Genomic DNA, 21,481 nt, shown 5'->3' on the forward strand with positions numbered 1-21,481 from the left:
ATGTGCTAGTCTGACCAGAGTGTACATGAGTGAGACCGACCGCAGAGCCCGTTTCATTTTAATGGTTTGATATTTAACCTGGATTTATTCTGCTGAGTTCTATTTATTCATATTGTTGGAAATAACTGGAGCTGGAGCATAGACAGACCAGTGAATCAAGAGCTGAACCTTTTGACCTAGTTTTGTCTTCAACAGCACAGACTGGAGCAGTGGCTAATTCCTGCAGACAAAGTGTGAGTCCAGCAGTCTACCTCCTGCTCCATCCTAACATTATTAATGAACAAAACACCAAGACAGCGGAGGTTCTCTGCAATAACCGTAATGTTTGGAAGATATTAATCATTAAAACCTTATCTGCTTCTTTATCTGTAGAAGAATATATTACTTTCACAATCATTTCATAAGAAGAGATGAAAACTAAATATTGTAACTTTATGGGCAGCTGTGTAGTTTTATACGCCTCACAGTTTAAGGCAAACACAGCCTATTAATGATGGACTTTAATAAGTTACGTATCGTAAAGATAAGTAAACAGCAATCTGCCTAATAAATTTAAATGCCCCCTTGAAAAAAGGGCCCGAAGCCAGTTCTGGTCCAATCCATTTGGCTCATTTATTTTTTCAGGTCCAGAAGCATTTTTCTCATAGGATCAGTAAGTAGAATTCATCTAGTCTTCCAACCAGTACCGGGAAGAAGGGATTTATGACCACTGCTTTATCTCTTTACTTCTGCAGACAGGAGGCTTAGTGCCAAGAAGACAGATGGAGTCAGTAAGCATCTCAGTCCGTTTGGACAGAACCGGGACGACTCGGTCTGTTTGTTTGTTCTCTCACACCATGAAGAATTCAGTGACATCTGAGAAGAAGGTGATAACGTTTCTGACAATAGTCCAAGTTTATTTCATTGAAATGAAACAGTTTTAGGTTTTTCATTGCTGTAATATAAAATGTCTTGTTTCTCACTCTATGGATTGTATTTTTGTAATATTTCCCACATTTATTTTTCTACAATTATTTATTTAACTTTTCAAAATCCATTTATTTTTTCATCAATCTCCACATTTAGCTTTATATTTATTTGTTCATATCTACTATGTAATACTGTGCATCAGAACACTTCTGAAGCTCAGGCTGTTTATATGTGAGCCCTGCTGGTTAATCGGGTCAGAATGTTGTATACGTACTGTGGATCTCAGGCATGCTCTGTGTGTCAAACTCATGGGGCTCTAAAAACACAAGCAAGCAGTGAAGGCATGGATATGTTAGCTGCAATTAAACACAATTATTACATTATTACAAGTCTTTAGATAATCTTAAAAAATCTGCAATAATAATTAATGTCATTTAATTAGCACATTAATGTGAACAGATTGTCAGAATACAAATAACAAAAGTAAAACAGTCATTTCTGCATTAAATAATGATATATTTAAATGACAGAATGGGTATTCTGATTCTAGCACCAGCAAACACGCTGAGCTCACAGGAGGACACCCTCCGAGCTTTGAGGGCCCAACGGACCACAGCAGGAACATGCAGTGAAGCGAACGCTAAAGAAAGAGTGTGTGTACAGTAATGCGTGTTGAACTGAATCCAGATGGTCACATGAGTCTCCTCATGAGATGAACTGCAGACTTTCTCAGCCCTGATGGTTAACATGCATATTTAAGACTGTGTTTCAGAATACAAGTTGCACACTCTAAATGCTGCATTCGACATGAGAGAAGTTTTCTCCTCCCTCCCTGCCTCCTCCGTGCCTCTGGTCTGAAGAGCCCTGTACTCCAGGCAGAAAAATGAGAGACATGTGAGTGAATGATCACAAGGCCCGCTGGGCTAAGCCAGCTATTCAGCCTGCACTGCATCTCTGCCCAGAAATCCTCTGGGGTGATTCAGCGTAAGCAGTACCAGGAGTCCTGGCTATCTCTTTATGATTCACCACCTATCTCCAAATGCTGTGATCTCACCTGGAGATCTGCCATGATCTGCCAGGCTGAAATAAAGTGCATTTTTTTTTTTTTTGAATGGTCTGAATGTACCTTTTAAATAAGCAGCTCTATGAAAGAGAAGCAAGTTTCCAAGGAATTTTACAGACTTTAACCACACACTAGAAACTGGACACAGTCTTGAACTACTCCCTACCTCACAGAACAAACCCTTTTTAGCATGTAGCATTGTTTGTTGCCCCTCTGTTAAGGGCACAAAACACTGTTCTAAAATGTCAGAAACAGATCATCATTTATTACTTTCACACAATTTTTTATCCTACAATGTGATGCTCTTATATGAACCTAAAACCAGCAAAAAGATATAAAACGTACTGTAACTTAGCCACATAAGCTAAGCTAGCTGCTGGTAGCTTTTGTAGCATAGCTAATTAAGCTAGGTTAAATATCTTAGCTCATCTGATCAAACCAAAAATGATCAATAAAACCTTAGCTTGTATATTTACACATCACTGTAGCTAAGTGCAGAGGTTGGAACAAGTATTTACCCGCTTATAGATTTCCTTAAAACACATATGTTTCTCTTTTTTCTTTTTTGCAACATTAATATCTGATGATACAGGTGTTTTCAGGAGTACAACAGGTAGTCTGTAGTCCACAAGTCTCTGTTGAGTTAAGGGCCTAAAGCCTGACAGTCTATGAATGCTGAGAGCACAGCTTTGGTGAGACAGAATGGGAAAAACAGGAAAAATGGAGATTAAATCCCTGTGTCAAATCTGGCAGTCAGCAGATGACAGAAAATGAAATACAGAAATAGGAGATTTATTCGTAGTTATCATTAATTTACTCAGGTTGTCGAAATATAACCAAACAGATTCGATGCACAGAATTAGATTGAAATGAGGTTTTATTGTTCCAACTTAGGTAGACCTTGATTAGAGCTGTTGGAAGCCAGAGGATGAGGAAGCCCCAAGGATCCGAGCAGAGAGAGTGTTCTGGCGGTGGAAATATTTACAGTGCAGATTTCCTGAAGAAGAGTTCCATATGGCAACAGGCAGGCAGACAGATGGGCAGATCGACAGGAAGGCAGGACAACAAGCGATCAGGCAGGCTGACAGAAGTCCACATAACAGAGACTATGTTCCAGCAACAGACTGTGTCAGCAGCTGTCTTAAAAAGCCATGAGCTCATTAGCTGGATGAGTTGCAGCTGAGAACAATGAAGTGCCAGAACCAGCCAGCAGAGATCTCACAGTACCCTCCCCTCAACGATTGCCTCCAGGCAATCCCGAATGTTTCTCCGGATGACGTCTGTAAAAAGATGTAATGAGAGCAGTGTCCAGGATAAGAGAACAAGGTACCCAGGTTCTTTCTTCAGGTCCATATCCAGCCCAATCCACAAGGTACTGAAAACCACGCCCCCTACGTCGAACATCCAGGATACGATTGACCGTGTAAGCTGGATGGTCATCAATGAGACGAACAGGGGGAGGGAGCTTGGTGGGTGGATTCAGGGGACTTTCCGAGACTGGCTTGATCTGTGAAACATGAAAGGTAGGATGAATGTGCATAGAAGTTGGCAACTTGAGTCTCACCGCAGAAGGGTTGATGATCCTTTCTATGACAAAAGGACCGATGAAACGGGGGGCCAACTTTCGAGTAGTATCCTTTAATTTAATATTCTTGGTGGAGAGCCAGACCTTCTGATCAATGCAGTAGACCGGTGCAGTGGAACGGTGACGGTCAGCAAACCTTTTAGTCTGTTCCAAAGTGCGTAGAAGTGTCCTCCTGGTCTGACGCCAGATCTTACGACACCTGGAGATATAATGCTGAACAGAGGGGACAACAGTGTAAGGTTCAATACTGGGGAATAAGGGAGGTAGATAGCCCAGAGAAATCTCAAAGGGAGATAAACCAGTAGCAGAGGAAGTATGAATATTATGGGCATATTCTATCCAAGTGAGATGTCTACACCAGGAAGAAGGGTTGTCATTAATCACACATCTCAATGCTACTTCCAGTTCCTGATTGCATCTCTCAGTCTGCCCATTAGACTGAGGGTGGTAACCAGATGAAAGGCTTACGGTAGCACCAATAGCCCTACAGAACTCCTTCCAGACTTGTGAAATGAACTGCGGGCCTTGGTCAGAGACAATATCCAAGGGCATGCCATGAATATGGAAGACATGAAGAACCAGAAGTTGAGCAGTCTCCAATGCAGACGGAAGCTTAGTTAAGGGAATAAAATGAACAGTCTTAGAGAATCTATCAACAACGGTAAAGATGACTGTGTTTCCGTCAGATGGCGGGAGACCAGTGACAAAGTCAATAGAGATGTGGGACCATGGGCAACTGGGGGTAGACAGAGGTTGAAGAAGACCGGCAGGAGGTTGATTTGAGTTCTTGTTACGGGCACATGTGGGACAAGCTGCGACAAACTCTCTAATGTCGGGATTCATAGTGGGCCACCAGAAATACCTCTTGGTAAAAGTGATCATACGATTAATCCCCGGATGACAGGTAAGTTTATTATTATGAACCCAATCCAGAACTTTATTGATGACGGAGTTCGGAACGAACAGTTTGCCTACAGGACCAGTACCTGGGTCCGGTTCAGATTGTTGTGCCTCCCTGATGTCCTTTTCAATGGCCCAGGTGAGGGCGCCCACAATGCAGGATTCCGGTAAGATGGAAGCTTCAGTCTTGGATTGCTCAGAATGAGAAAATTGGCGAGAGAGAGAGCGTCGGGCTTGATGTTCTTGGAGCCGGGTCTATAAGAGATAGAAAAATTAAAACGAGCAAAAAACAGGGACCAACGGGCTTGTCTGGAGTTAAGTCTCTTGGCATTTTGGATGTAAGAGAGGTTTTTATGGTCAGTCCAAATGAGAAAAGGGACTTCCGCCCCCTCTAACCAATGCCGCCACTCCTCAAGCGCCAACTTGATAGCCAGAAGCTCTCGATTTCCCACATCGTAATTCTGCTCTGCTGACGACAAACGACGAGAAAAATAAGCACAAGGATGCACCTTGTTGTCTATAGGAGAAAGTTGAGACAAGATGGCCCCTACTCCAATGTCAGAAGCATCAACCTCCACAACGAATTGCGCACTAGGATCAGGATGAGTCAGAATGGGTGCAGAAGAAAATAAAGTTTTCAATTTGCAAAAAGCTTTCTCTGCCTCAGGGGACCAATGGAATGTCTTCAGAGAGGAGGTAAGTTGAGTGAGAGGCACAGTGACCTGACTGTAGTTCTTTATGAACCTTCTATAAAAATTTGCAAAACCTAAGAACCTTTGGAGTTGCCTGCGATCCGTTGGAGTAGGCCACTCTGCCACTGCCTTGGTCTTCTCAGGATCCGTTCTGTACCTGCCTGCTTCAAAAATAAAACCCAAGAAGGTCACAGAAGAAACACCAAATTCACATTTTTCGGCTTTTACAAAGAGTTAGTTTTCATAAAGCCTCTGGAGTATGGTCCTGACATGCTGGTGATGCTGATCAATGTTCTGAGAGAAAATCAAAATATCATCCAGATAAACAAACACAAAGAGGTTGAGGAAATCACGGAGAACATCATTTATAAGAGCCTGAAAAACAGCGGGTGCGTTAGTCAATCCAAAAGGCATCACCAAATATTCAAAATGTCCCAGGGGAGTCTTGAAAGCTGTCTTCCACTCGTCACCCTCTCGGATCCAAACCAGATGATACGCATTGCGCAGGTCGAGCTTGGTAAAAATCTTGGCAGAGTGTAATTGGTCATGTATAGAATCAATGAGTGGTAAGGGGTACTTCTTTTTGATTGTGATTTGATTCAACCCCCTATAATCAATGCAGGGTCTTAACGTGCCATCTTTCTTCCCCACAAAGAAGAAGCCGGCGCCAACGGGGGAGGTAGATGGCCGAATGATCCCGGATGCTAAGGAATCCTCAATGTACTCCTTCATGACTCTTCTCTCCGGTCCAGAGAGATTGTATAGTCTGCTGGATGGTAACGGAGCACCTGGGAGGAGATCAATAGCACAGTCATAGGGACGATGCATGGGTAAAGAAAGAGCCCCCTGTTTACTAAAAACAGATGCAAGATTGTGGTATTCAGGAGGAATCTTAGACAGATCAACAGGCTCAGGTGGTTCAATTTGTTTGCTAGAGTGAGAGACAGCAGTCTTTAGACAATTCTGGAGACAGTAATCACTCCACTTCTCTACCCTGCCCTCCACCCAATTAATCGCGGGATTATGTCTCTGCAACCACGGAAATCCTAGAACCAATTGTGGGGAGATAGAGGAGACAACAAAGAACTCACCCCATTCATGGTGGTTACCTGAGGTAATGATGTGAAGGTGGGGCACTTTAAACTTCACCTGAGATATGGTTTGACCAGTGATGCCCGAAACAGAAAGGGGGTGGTTGAGAGACTGAGAAGGTATCTTAAGTTTGTCAACTAGATCCAAGGAAATAAGATTCTGTTCCGCACCAGAATCAATAAAAGCATCCACTGGACACTTTTCTTGGCCAATAATAATAGTGACTGGAAAACACAGACGAGATATAGGGGAAAAATGGGACATGCTCATCAAAGTCCCCTGACCTATTGACGAGCCCCCTCTTTTCCCTTCTTAGGGCATCTTGCAACATAATGTCCACCTTGTCCACAATACAAACAAAGACCAGCCCCAAAACGACGTTGTCGCTCTTCAGGAGAGAGACGAGTGTGACCAACCTGCATAGGCTTAGGTTCCACAGATCCCTCCGAAGAGGAAGTGGGTGTATCAAGGTAAGCGGTCCGAGGTGCCATAAAGTGCTGCCACTCTGACTTATGATTCCTCTCTGCTTGTCTCTCTCTTAGGCGGTTGTCAATACGGATTGACAGTTTGATTAAATCATCCAGTCTCACAGGTTGATCTCTTAAAACCAACTGGTCCTTTATCTGATCTGTAAGGGAATTCACAAAAATACCCTTGAGTGCCGCTTCATCCTTGAGTGCTGCCACCCGGAAGTCGATGGCGAACTCCGAAGGAAAACTGAGAAACTGAAGGGAACATACGAAACACCAAATCTAAGAACGAACAAGGAACCCATAAAGCAAACCAGATTACAGAGTAATGAAACCTAACACCACACAGACTGAACAGACAGGAAGGGAAGCAGAGAACATGAGGACTAGGATGTAAACAATAAGTAAACACAACCTAACCAGAGGGGCTGGAGAAATATGATCATCAGTAAACAAAACAAAACACAAAGTCCATAATGTCACATTCGGACACTATTTAATTAATTTCATGATTCTTCAGGTCTGGTAGAAATCAGGCTTCAGTGCATGTAGAAAAAAAGATGGATGGATTTAAAACATTTAAGTGTTACAAAAAGTTACAACAGAAGAAACCTGTTAGAGGCAAATGCTTTTTCCCAGCATTGAAAAGTCTTGCGTGGATAGACAGGATGTTTAGAGTTTGTTGTACCTTGACATTCACACTTAAAACAAGTGTCACACCTCTTTGAAAGATAATCCAGTTCATGCATACAATACTGATGCCATGGGGAGTTAGTATGCAGCTGTTGAATCTCACTGAAGTCTTTCATTTTTTGAGGATTTCTCACGGTAAGCTCAGACTTCCCTGACTTCACGTTCATGCTTCCTAACTGTGGCAGATTGAACTTTTGACCAGCAGCAACTCCTGAGGGTTTGCAGAGAAAGAAGTGAAACAGATGGTAATTTGTTAAGGTTTCCGCTGTCAAGTAATTGAATGGTATCCTAAGGCTTTTGATTTACATTTATTTCCTTCTTCATACGAACGTCTTGAACCTGGCAGCTGTTCAGTAACCACAGTGTTTGACCACTAAGCAGTTTTAGTTAATCAGTGGGAGCTTAATCTTTCAGCTAAATGGTCACTCTGAAAGAGTTTGTAAAGTCAAGTTGCAGTCACGTATTTCCCTACTTCATTCAGATTTTCCCAAGTGGAACAAAGATTTAAACGTTCCTGTCATAATCTTTGGCTGCACTGAAATTCCAATAAAACCATGTAAGTAGACCACTAACCTCCATGGTCACTCTGAGAGCAACTGTGTTCCTCACTTAACCTCTTAAAGAGCGATCGCATCACCTTGGCACTGCCAAAGCGCTTGAAACGGGCTCGGACGTTCTCATGATACCACTCCAAGGTACCAATTTTAAGAACTCTGCAAGAAAATAGTCATCACAGGAAATAAGTGCACGGATTCAACTGGACAAGCATTTTTGCAACAACAATCTCTAGACAAGTAAAACTATGAACTGCAGCTTCAACAATGAGATTTGGAGACCAAATATTTTCCAGACACACATCTTCTAATAAAATGTAAAAAAAACATAATATGAGAAAACAATGGTGTGATGGTTTGCACATGGACCTGAAAGAAACTGGATGTATTAATGTCTTTCGCTCCTAGCTGCAGAGAGTGAGCCGTAAAAGTTATATAAGGTCTCTCTTATCAGAATGCAGAGGCCAAAATGTCATTCGTTAGCTGGATGTGATTTTAAGTATGCCTGGGAAAGCAACTGAGCTCTTTAACTGTTCACAAAGTAGTTTTAGAGGTCAAGATTATTACCAATATTAAAAAAAAACATTTGAAAAATGTTGGACGTCAGCAGGAACTAGGAGAAATGTATTAAATTTAAACAATCATATTTCTTCAGCTATCTGCAGACACTTCCCAAAATAGAGAAATATAAAGGAATACTTTCACATCCCTAAACACCACACAGTGTGTTGGTAAAATAAGAATATTTAAAACAGTAGACCTGTCTCAACAACACCTAGCTGACTTTAGCTTGTTTAGCTTGCACTTGCTTAAACTGTTTAGCTCATATAGCTGAGATAAAAAGCTAACCACATATAGGACTTTTCATTTTTAGTTGATGAATTAAAACCTCTGCTAAACTTAAAAACCCACTGCTCCAGTAGTATGAGGTCATAGCGCCAGCTAAGTCACAGCTGTGCATCAAACCAAAAACAACTGGCACCATCACACAGGTAACAGTCTGCACCATAAAAACCAAAATGATTTGGAGCATTGTTGTAAAGTTTAGAGGTTGGGAACTGACATGAGATCAGTGTAAATCATGTATGTTATATGAGCTGCATAATTATGATCCTGAAGGTTGCTTTTATGCTCAAATTGAATGTTTTAGTCAAATTCTGTTGGTTCTGAGGGATTTCTGCCTTCCACTGAGTGCAACTGTGAAACTTGAGAGTAGGGACTTTTAACAATCAGAGTCAGAAAGTCTCGGGGGTGAAGTGAAACCAAGAATAACATAAGAGGCCTTTCCTTTGCTTTACTTGGTATCTAATGGCCTTTGGAAAACAACAGTTTGAACAGAAAATGGGAAATTCTTTATTTTAACGGTCGTTCAACCTGCAGACATTTTCCTAGGCTTACTTTGAATCACTCATCTAATACTCAAACTGTTCCGGTCCTACCTGGCCATATGGCAGGGATCACACAACCAGCCTTGCTCTCGCTTACTGATGCGGCTGCAGGACTTGCAGACGTAAATTCTGCAGTCCAAACACTGACGTTTGATGTTGACCAGGAACTTGAAGGGCTGAAGACAACGAATGCAGTAAGACTCAGTCAGGCTGGTCTGATTTCCCAACAGCTCTCTCTTGGTATCTTCTCTCTCAATCTTGCTCTTGAGTTCACTGGAAAACAACAACAAAACAAAATGTGATTCAGTAAGAAACAAACCCAAAGCTTGTGGTCACCTTTGCCTGTATTGATGAATTCTAATATCGTCGTGAAGATCTCCCGTAAAATCAGTCGGTCACTGTCTGTATGTTTTCCTTTAAAGCTCAAGACATCATGTTTAAGAGATAATTCATTGTTGTAGGGTTGTTTGTAATCATTATAAGCAGTCAGTATCTTACCTGTACTCAGAGTTTTGACAATCAGCATACCACCATAGCACAATTTTTATTGATGAACTATGAACATTAAATAATTTTGTTTTTATTTAGTGAGCTGAATTTTGAACTACTTCAAGTAAACAGTGAGAAAAATTGAACTGATGTCTAAAACTACCAGATCTTTTAAAATCTCTGTGAAGTGTCTCTGCTCTCTGCATCATTTAGCTTGGCTCCTCCATGATTCACTCCACTGAGGTCACCCTGACTTCTGTCTACTGCAGGTAAGATACTGAGTGATCATAACTACAATATAAAACCCCAGTGGGATGGAAAGTAGCGTTAGCATTAGCTTTCATTTATTTATTATGGCCCTTTTCATAGGGCTGAACCCAGCGTTAATGCTAAGCTACTGTATCTAACAGAGTTCAACTGGAGGAAGAAATAAGCACATTTCCCTCAAGTTGTGGAAGTAATAACTGAAACACATTTCAAAATCACTTACTTCTCTAACAGCTAAATAAATAAGACTGTGCACCACTGCAATATGCAGATATTATTTCTTTGAGTTATTCATCCAAGAACTACTTTATTTTCACTTCTCCAAACAATCTAGCAACTTCAAGGTTAAACACCACTGCAAAAAACTTTCTTAAGCAAAGTCATTATTAGTTGACAGAATAAGTGTAGTGCAATATGCAGTAAAATCCATCTGAAGCCAAATTCTATCTTTCCTCTACTCATGCAACTCTTTTTGTGTAATAAATGTCTTCAGTGCTTCAAAACAGAATGTTTACTTCAGTGGAGTTTATTGGAAACTGGTCCTGATTGTTGGAAAAGCTAAAGCCTCCTTCAGAGCTTTGAGATGCTGACTGCAGTAGAAAGGAAAAAATTCAGATAACAAGTCCCAAATGTCCCTGCCTGGGTGGAGCCTGAAAAGAAAAATTACAAATAAGAAACAACTGCTGCAAGGATGAGAGCAGTCTTATTGTGTATTAAAGCCTGTTGTTTGGACCATACAGTCTGAATTATAGCCCATATCACCTTGATAAATGTTTCCGTACTCCTTAAGCCTTTGCAGATACAGCTGCTATTGTTTAAACTTTGTGTGATTTAAAAGTAATATTAGCTGAATATCTTCAGTCCTATTAAATCCCATAAATCTGGTGCACAGGATTACCATCCATGGTTTCAGTGACATATGTGCGCTGTATGTAATGCCATGGCTATCTCAGTTCTGATATATTGGCCAAGGTCAAAAACCAAAGGGTCACTTACCAGCAGAGGGAGGAGGAGGGGAGTGCAGGACTTTAATCTTATTTCCCACCATCTAAATGTCAGGAGAAACATTTCTATCCACAACGTGGTTTTAAATTTTTTTAGATGTTTTCCTGTAAATTTCATTTGTTTTAGAGAATTGAACTGCAAAATGTTGTGTTTCTGTAGCTCCTGGCAAATACGGTAAAGTCACTGACCTCAAGCCTCTAACTACATTTAGTACTCAGGTGTAATTTTGAGTACATTTCTGTTGAAAGTAACCTTTTTATTTGGACCCTTACTCACTTGATGAAGAATACTACAGGGTCAAAGGTCAGCCAGAATGTGGACGGTCTTTGAAGGATCTCCGCGTGACTGACAGTGTTGAATAAGAAAGAAGTATGGTGTCCATTACACCTTAAAGAGTGTGAGAAGTAAGTAAGTAAGGTTGTTTTTGGTGGCTCCAAAATCTATAAAAGTCACATGCCAAATAAAAACAACAGCATGCCTAGGAATCACCTAGGAAGCAGTGTGCTTGCTGCTGGAGACAGGTTCAGGGCCTGAGAGAAGCACTCACACCTCCAAACTGCACCTCTGCTGATTGCTGTGTTTGTTAGACTGCAGTTTGCATGCAGCTCTGTCCATTGAGGCTGTATAAAACCACCTTTAGGCCTCAGAGCCTGGGGTGATCAGCTCACAGTGACTGATGCACTAACACACTGACATGCATATGGCTGTGCTGAAAAACCCTTAATAAAATGTAGAGGGGTCTTCGTCCAACGGTGGGGCTTTACTTCTAAAGGTTTTATGAGATCAACTATAAACTGTTTGTCAAAGACTGAAACACTCAGCAGGACTTTGTTTAACATTCAGTTTGATCCACTGGAACTGAAACTGTACAGTGAAACTTTGTAAGACAGCTAATGTATAACTGTTTAAAATTCAAATATCTAATTTGTTTTCAGAAATGAAATGAAACAAATATGAACAATTTAGTTTCTGTTTATTTCTTGTATTTCTTCCAAATTTCAGTCATAGAAAGGATAGAACTCCTACATTTCTTATTGGTTATGTTCTTTGCTCCCTCTGATTAAAAGCAGGTACGGCAGAGTTTCTGCTTAACTGGCAAGCTCAGGACACTGGGACCAGTTGCCAGGAGTTTACTTTGGTCTCTCTGAATGTGTGCTCCATACAAAGCTTCTTTCTAAAGTTGGTTTATTTTCTCAGACACTGTTGAACCTGCAGCTTCTTGGGTTATAATCATGGTGTCGTGTTTTTCTCAGAACATTTTTACAGTAATGTCCTCTAAAGTCAGAGGGATCAACGAGTGTGAATCTGAAATACTGACATAGTTTTTATTTAATGTAAAGCTCTGTGTTATTTACAACAAATCAGTCACATCCATTTATGTCTAAGTTAAAATAGTTTTAATGTGATACAGTGTTCTGTGAGGATGCCTTGCAATGGTCCAACTTTAGATGCATCCCTTTCCAACACACCGGATTACCTGGCAACAAGACATTCATTTAGATCAAAGCAGCGAAGAGAAGCTAAAGAAAAGCTTCTCACATGAAGATGCTTCTGTTTGGAATGGTTTGAAAAACCTGACTGCCTACAGGAGACCTTCCCCCAAACCCTGAGCAGAATCCTCGTCTGATAAATCAGGATCTCAGAGGAAGATGGAAATAAGCTCTTTCAGCACCTGAAAACAAGGAAGGCCTCAGGACCTGATATTGTTTCCCATCATGCCTGAGAGTCTGCGCCAACCAGCTGGCATCCATCTTCACTGAGATCTTCAACAAGTCACTGGAGAAATGTGAGGTCCCCTCCTGCCTCAAACGATCCACCATCATCCCGGTGCCCAAGAAACCCACCATCCTAGGATTAAATGACTACAGGCCTGTAGCCCTGACGTCTGTGATCATGAAATCCTTTGAGCGGCTGGTGTTGAAGCACCTGAAAGACCTCACAGGCCCCCTGCTGGACCTCCTGCAGTTTGCTTACTGAGCAAACAGGTTGTCAGATGATGCTGTTAACTTAGGTCTACACTTCATCCTGCAACACCTCGACCACCCAGGGACGTACGCCAGGATCCTGTTGGTGGACTTTAGCTCCACCTTCAACACCATCATACCAGACATCCTCCATCAGAAGCTCACCCAGCTCAACGTCCCAGCCTCCACCTGTCAGTGGATCAACAGCTTCCTCAAGGACTGGCAGCAGCAGGTGAGACTGGGGAGCATCTTCTCCTCCACAAGAACCATCAGCACCGGTGCTCCCCAGGGATGTGTTCTCTACCCACTCCTCTTCTCCCTCTACACTAATAACTGGACCTCAGTGGACCCATCTGTGAAACTCCTGAAGTTTCCAGATGACACCACAGTCATTGGACTGATCCAGGACGGTGATGAGTCTGCATACAGAGAGCAGGTGGATCGGCTGGTACACTGGTGCGGTCAGAACTACCTTGAACTCAACCCACTCAAGACTGTGGAGATGAGGGTGGACTTTCTGAGAACACCACCGCCACATACACCCCCCTCACCATCCTCAACAACACTGTGTCTGCTGTGGACCACCTCTGGTTCATACAAACCACCGTTTCTCTGGACCAGAGATGGTCTTCACACATAGACAATGTTCAGAAGAAGGCCCAGCAGAGACTGTACTTCCTGAGGCAACTCAAGAAGTTCAACCTTCCACAGGAGCTGCTGGTCATCTTCTACACTGCCATCATTCAGTCTGTCCTGTCTTCATCCGTCTCAGTCTGGTTTGGTTCTGGTTTGCTGGTAAGTCTTGATCTCATGTCAGTTTCCAACCTGCATGGTACCACCATGCAGAGACTCTCTCTAGCAGGTAGTGATGCTGATGCTCAAGATGCCAAGATGGAGAAGCGAAGATCAAATGTTTGTCTTGTTGAACATGAGGCTTAATGAACTGTATAAATGACATGATTTTCTCACTGACAGATCCTACATTAAGCTCAGTTGTGTTTCATACTAACATTTGGAATCATTGGCTTTCATGTAAATTTGTGACAATTTAGGTTTTATATTTGTTCTGTTTCCCTCTTTCTTGTTTTTGCTTTGAATCAATAAATGTCTTTAAAAGTGAACTAACTCAGCTTGTGTGTTTGGTTCTGTTGAGGTCTGATCTAAATTATTTTAAAAGCTGGGAGCGACCACATCATTTCTTTAAAGTCTTTTCTCCATGACTCTGAATGATAGTGGATTAAATATTTAGGAAAGTAGAAAAACAAAGGAAAACAATTTGGATTCTGTTGTTTTATTTGACACGGAAAAGCAAAACAAAATATTTCATTTTCTAAACCAACATATTTGGTTTTCCAACACTGAGGAGTGGACAGTTTTATATGGAAACCGCATGAAGATCTGCACCTCTTTAAAGACCACAGAGGCCCTTGAATGAAAACAGCAGCAGTTACACAGGAACAAACATTCAGATGGAAAACAAATAACTTTTGCTACCAAAAAGGTCGAAAGCGAAGAAGGACATTTCTGTCTTGTGTCCTGACTCTCTCCCTCTATGTTGGCATGTGTCCTCTGTCTATTTTGGGAAACGTAGCCTGGATGCAGAAAGGTTCCAGTAGAAATATGCCAGTAAAAAAAGGCAGTAAAGACAATCTAACTATGCTATATTATCAAAGGTTCTGAACGTTGTTCCACACCTATATTTATGAGGTCAGACACTGATGTTGGACTAGAAGGTCTGGTTAAGAGTCTTTGCTCTAATTCACCCCAAGGGTATTTTATTAGGTTGAGGTCAGGACTCTGTGCAGAAGTTCTTCCACAATAAACTCGCTCATCTGTCTTTACGGACCGTTCTTTGTGTAATGGTGTGCAGTCGTGCTGGAATAGGAAGAGGAAGGAACCGTCCCCAACCTGTTCACCAAAATGTCCTTGTTTGACTTGTTCACTAGAACTAAAGAGTTGAGCTTCCTGTTATTTCTTTCTAACTTTAACGTTTCTGTGAGTAATGTGATGTCAATGGACCTCTATATTACCATCAACAGAACAGCTACTGAAATTAAAGCAATAATTAATTAATAATCAAAGAAAGTATCTTCTGAAGTTACCTGAGCCGGTCATCCTCCTTCCTCCTCAGATCAAAGTCTCTCTGGACAACTTCCCACACATGTTTGGCCTCCTCGTCTGTGAGTTTGGACAAATCCAGCTTCATACCCACTGCAGTGGCAGGCATGATGCAAGAGCAACCTGATGGCCGATGGATGTGACCTGACAAACAAGAGCAGTCGGAAAAGGTGTTTCTCTCAGCATCGATTTAAAACATTTACAGGTAAATGAAAATGTTATTATTATTGCCTCTTTGTGGAGAAGTCAAAATCTACAAAATTATACTTGCAAGCTAAAATATATGTATATACAGTATATATGCATTAACCCAATACGTTTAATGTTTCTGAAACTGTTTTTGTTGACAAGAGCAAAGCCAATGAACTTAATTGACTGCAGCTGGTAGTTTCTCTTTGCAGCATGAAAAGGATTTATTTGAAAGCTCTCATTGGACCAACAATTCTCAGAACAACAAGGGAAGTCCAAAGCACCCAGTGAAGATCTTAGAAGGAGAACTGTAGGTTTACACAACCTGGGAAAGTCTCATTTTAAACATCTGCAGTGACAGCTCATTCCACATTTTAGGAATCAAAAAGGCAAAGGCTCGGTTTCCTGTGGATTTATTAAGTGTCTTCGGGAACATCAGCTGCAGACGCCAGAGGGAGGCCTGGCTAACTCCAATCAAAAAGATAATCCAGGTGTGAGGCGATAAAAGCATGAATCACTGTCTCTAGGTGGAGTTGGACAGGACAAACTTGATTTTCACAGCTGCCCCAACTGAAAAAATGAGGTTTCAGCTACAGTGTTGAGATGTGAGTCCAGTTGTAGGCTAGGGTTCATTTTCACAACCAAATTAGTGAGGCTGGATTTTTCATGCAGGGCCAAGGGGGAAAAATCAAAAGAAGGGACACAGCTGAAGCCACTGGATTTAAAAAAAAACCTGATTCCTGATGTCAACGAGACAGTCAAGGTGAGGCTGAATAGAACCATTATGTTTTAAAGGGAAACTGGATTTTGGCTTTCTAAAAAGAAAGAAGAAGCGGTATAGAAAATGACTGACTGCTTTCTAAAAATAGCACCAAGTGGTAGCAAATAAAGAGAGAAGAGGAGAGGACCAAGAATGGATCCCTGAGGTACTCCCCATGGGAGGACAGCAAATGCAGAGCTAAAGTCATCTATCATGACACAGAAACTCCTATCAGATTATATTCATCCAGGAGGGCCTTCAGCTGGGTATCAACAATTTATTCCAAAAATGCTGGATTCTGACTGAGTGACGTCAATAAATCTCCAAATCCTTCACCAGAGGCTTGTCAAAGCAACATGCATGATTATTAAAATCCCAAACACTTAAAACTTGCTCATATTTTAATGTGATTGCACCCAAGAAGTCAGAAAGAAATTATCTTTGTTGTTCTTTGGTAGCCGATAGATAACAGCAGTGCAGGAAAGCGATGCAACTGGAAAAGGTTCCGTTCAAAGCTTGAGAAAATAGTCCGGAGATGTTTTTCACACACTGCGTCTGTACGTTAATTTCATCTTTATCTAATGAATGATAAGAGTTAGACCAAAATGATTTTAGAACCAGACAAGATAACATTTGAACCTTAGAAATTGAAAAGGGTGTACTTTCTTTCCTGTTTCATGTTACGCTAGCTGTACAGTGGGTTTGTGTCTGGAATAACTTCTCTGCCTGTCCTGTCCTGTGATCTCTCAGGGGTTTGGCACGGTTCAGCCATTTTATTGCTGGAGGATTTTAATCAAGTCTTCGTTAAACTAAGATGTAACCAATAAAAAACACAATCTTCAGAGGATGCGTTCATTCTCCTCTTCCACTGACAGAGCTGCAGTCTAACTGGCAAATGGAGCAGTGGCATGTTTAGGATCTTCCCATAATTGTCTTGATTTCCACGAGCCATGTTATACAACTCCAATCTTTGGGCCCTCTGTAACCTAATTATCTGATTTCTAATCAGGAAACAAGTCCTAAACAGAAATGGTTGATTCTAAGTCAAACATGCAGCTAAATAAAGAGCGGCCCACTTCCTTCTCACAGGTAAAGCTGCACCGTGTACACAAGCTTTGCAGGTATTTGCTTAGCGGGTGGGAACAGCCTGGCATCTTTTTCATTAACATAGCAAATCCAAAGTCTCCAGTTCTGTATTTTTGTTTCTACAAACCATGATGAAATTAGATTTATTGTGTAAAATAAAAGGAAGGGGACAGCAGAATGAGGAGGCCAGCTGCTGCATGTTTTTGCGTTTGTGGAGGGAATGCATGAGCTGCACAGGTGGAAACAAACTCAGACCTGAAATACTCATAACGCAGGGTTAACAAAGCTTTTATGTTTGTTGTACCTGCTCCTATACTACTCTAGGACCTAAAGGATAATTACATTAAACAAGTTCTCTGTTCACAAACTAACTACAGAAAACCCACACAGGCACAAAAATCTCTAAAACAGCATCATCACCTTTTTGAAGCTCCAACATGTAGAAGACAGCGGTAGAGTTTACTCACCTTGACTGGCTCGCCTGCAGGCTGTATTTCCTCCTAAGGCAGACCGGGTTGACTGCAGGGCAAAGCAAGGAGACGGCAGCAATACTAATCACATGTCCTGTTAACTAGGAGGAGAAAAAACTAAACTCAGCCTCCTCTCCGCCTTCCCACTCTGTCTGATCTTCTAAAGGTCAGCCTATGTGTCTCACCTGACCACATTAATGGGATTTCTTTAATCCGCAGAAAGTGTTATCTCAGGAAAGTATGTGATTAGCTCAATGATCCTTGATGGAAGAAATTATCTGGAGGCCTCTGGTCACTTGGACCGTCTAATCCCGAGGCCACATTCGGTCTGGTTGGATTTAAATCCACAGTCACGTGTCCGGGGTCCAACATGGCAGAATGCTGAAGCTGTGTTAGAGGAGCTGTTGACCGGAGCCTCTTTATTAAGACCGGATATGCTCCATTTGATTAGAAATCCTCTACTACACCTCCCAGCATCGTCTGCTACAACCAGCATGCATTACAGTTCACAGGAAGTGGGCATTGCAGCTCTGATGTCACAGTGAGCTTTAAAACAGTACGTGAGATGCCCCACCATTGCTTTTCTCCTGCTGGAACCGTGACTTGGTTACCACCAACGAAGGTGAGCATCATTCAGGAGAACAAACTCACACGTGGGTTTCTGTTCATTCTCCTCACTGGCCAAACTCATGAGAAGCTCAACGAGCTAAAAGCTTACTGGGATACGAGGACCAGCAAGTTTTACCTTACCGATCGAAGGCGTGGACCTGACACGCAACTCAAGAAAAACCCATTGAGGTTTTCCAAGGAAGGACGAAATTTTCCTCTGTTTTTGCTCCAGTCGACTGCTGACGGTCCGTCATAATTTTCCCCTTTTGCCAAAGGAGAAGAAGCCGACCGTCCTTGAGTTTGTTAAGGATGGGTAACAACTCTTTTCCCCCTCTTCCCTCTACTCACTGCTCCAGAGAAGACGACACCAAGTAATTTCGTTCTGGTTTTATTTCTGTTAGTACGATAGAAGTAGCTTGGGCAGGATAGAGTAAGATTTTAGGGCGATTTAGAATCGACACTTATTGTAGTCCAGTGTGTTCTAAGTTGTATGTGCATGAAATGTCTTATTGAAGCTTTGACTGCTGTTGGACTCTGAAGGCCGCCATGCTTTGAAGCTGTGTGTGTCTCACTGTGTTTGAACACCTGAGCGCAGACTCAGGTGAACTTAAAGTTGGACTATTAGAGGTTCTTAGAAGCCCTGAAACTGCAGCTAGAACCTCATGGTGAAACACTCACTATTCCATGGTCTTCACTCTTACTGTTTTTCCACTGGTTGATGCCTAAAAGTTTTACGAGCCTTTGTGTTTCACTGAGCTCCAACTTTGAGGGTTTTATGACTGCGGGCTGGTGGAGGCAGCTCCCAAAGCTTCGTTCCATTATCATTTTTGCCCATAAACTGCTGGTTTCACCTTCATACACACTCAATATTGTTTTGACCTTTATTTGGTTGTTATTTTACCCGTTCTGTAGAATTATACATGCTTGATTAGGTGAAGATTATTGAATCAGAATAGCAAAGTGTATCAGGGTTGTTGATTTAATAAATATTCACGTACATAAAGAGAAAACATTTGTGTTTATTTTGAGCAAGAATGATTTATCTGTCAAAATAAGGTCAAAGTTCCCCCACCGTTTGGTGAAGCAGCTGATTAAACAGTTGACATTTAGTGTGGTTTGGTTAATAATTATCGATCATTAATGATAGTTAACTAATTATAATTATTAAGGGCTTTGAGCCCATAATCACAAAACCAGAGGACATCTCTGATTTCTATTCGTAAGTAATGATTTTAGGTTAATAAATAATTTTTCTGAATTAGGATTTTAATTATAATTTTGATGAATATTAATTAATCAATAATCATAATCCTTACACCTGGACCTCCTGTACTCCTGTTCTTCAGAACAGTTCATGTATGAGGTGGTGTTTGGGCTGAGAAAATTACTGTAGGATGATACAATCTAAATGTAGTTTATTTTATGGTGTTTGTTTGTGGTGGTAAAACCTCATGCATGAGAGCACATGATGGCTGGTGTTATAGCGAAAAGTGCATGCCTTACTATCTTAGAGGAATAGACAGTTATGAATGACATACAACTTGCTACATCACACGAGTACTCTGACCTACTGGTCTGAGTTTCATACCTGTTTTATCTGTTTTAGGGTTAAAGGAGATGGGACCAAAATCTCAGCAGCCCGAATTCTGACCTGCAGAACAATGTCCCCCAACACATCCTACAAGTGTAGAGATTCAGTGATGCTCTGATGAGAATTGAATAAGAGTAGATCCATTTCCAGCTTTTAAAGATGGGTACAATACCTCAGGGTGGAATTATTCGTGTACTTTATGGATAATTAATATATTGCATTAATATAATAAATTTATAGATGCTTAAAAATAAAAATCTTGCTTCATTCAAAAGATTACTCCAGAAGAAAAGCCTGAATAAGGCGCTGCTGGTGCTCACATACACCTTAGTCTTTCTATTAATGGCGTTTCAACCACATGTGAAACTAAAAGTTGGTACAGAAGAATTTTTCCTTTGTTAACCAAAACCGTTAAAGCTAGCGCTGGGATAATCAAATATCTATAAATAATAGAGTCCATAGAGGTTTCTTTCCACCATTTTAAAACATTATTTTATTAAAATAATGTTTTATGATTTTCCATTGCGAGTGGTTGTTTAAAGACATACCAATTGTTGTTCTTTATTTCCACAAAAAATAACCTTGGTTCTTAAACAAAAAAATCTTGTACTATCATATTATTGTATCAGTTTTATTGGTTCTCTTGTTCTTTCATTTATACCCATTAGTTTCTTTATTCCTTTTGCTTTGCAGTTTTGTTGTTGTTCTTGCTCAGTAAGGAGTTTGTTAATTGAAATATGTTTAACTTAGAGTTATATAGTTTAATAGATTTTTATATTTTAAGGAGTTTTGTGAATTTAGTCCACATGTGCGCGGAGTTAGCTGCTCATTAATGCCAGAGCTCGATCATTCTTTCATCTATTGTTCTGATACCACTGCCATATTGGGCTGGGATTCCCAGGACAATATTTGACAGACCCAATGTTATCTAAGTGAATCTTCAATAATTAAAGCATATTAATACACAATTACCTGAACAGTAACATGGTCTCTGAACTCTCCAAAGGCCAGCTGAGGTCCGGTAGCTGAATGTCCAGATGATTACAAACAAGCAACACTGGACCTTTTTGGGCCAAAAATAATCAAATAAATTGTTGTAAAAGAGCAGCAAAGAAGTGAAATGCTGTAGTTTTTAAAATTTATTAGTGAGATTGATCTCTTTTATTCTTACATTAGCGAACAGCAGAATCCACTTCCTTGCCCTCCTGCAACGCTTCATGTTTTCCAAATGTTAATTCCAACCATGTGACCAGTTCAGCAATCCAGTTTTCTTGTTAGCCCAATCTTCAGGCCTTTTACTGTTGATTGCATAACCTAAACATAGCCTCTGAAGGGATAGCTGCTCATTTTGTTTTACATAATTGTTATTTTATTACTTCCATATGCACGTATGTATAGACCAACAGATGACAATATAGTTCAAATTGCAGGGCTCATTTCTCAATCAGGCTTGATGGAACCATTTCTGTAACAGGAACAGGAGACTGGGAGCTGAAACTGGCCCAGTGGTACCAGGTACCGGCAGAACACATGCATGAAGTAAATCCTCCAAACAACATTGAGAGTTGTGTCTTGCAGGGAACTCAA

At 41.0% G+C, this 21,481-nt stretch overlaps 1 protein-coding gene across 3 annotated transcripts in view; it reads right to left on the reverse strand.

The window, feature by feature from the left end:
- Positions 1-17,755, reverse strand: part of mlphb (melanophilin b) — a 45,154-nt gene extending 27,399 nt beyond the window's left edge. For all 3 annotated transcript variants that reach the window (XM_047369977.1, XM_047369978.1, XM_047369976.1), the window contains exons 1-5: positions 17,692-17,755; positions 15,174-15,333; positions 9,398-9,619; positions 7,978-8,117; positions 1,184-1,225 (exon numbers count right to left, since the gene is read on the reverse strand). In XM_047369977.1, coding sequence (XP_047225933.1) covers positions 1,184-1,225; positions 7,978-8,117; positions 9,398-9,619; positions 15,174-15,298 — 529 coding nt within the window. In that variant the 5' untranslated portion in view covers positions 15,299-15,333; positions 17,692-17,755. The remainder of the gene's footprint in view (positions 1-1,183; positions 1,226-7,977; positions 8,118-9,397; positions 9,620-15,173; positions 15,334-17,691) is intronic.
- Between the last annotated feature and the right edge of the window lie 3,726 nt (positions 17,756-21,481).

This window comes from Girardinichthys multiradiatus, chromosome 7, assembly GCF_021462225.1.
Source record: "Girardinichthys multiradiatus isolate DD_20200921_A chromosome 7, DD_fGirMul_XY1, whole genome shotgun sequence".
NCBI lineage: Eukaryota > Metazoa > Chordata > Actinopteri > Cyprinodontiformes > Goodeidae > Girardinichthys > Girardinichthys multiradiatus.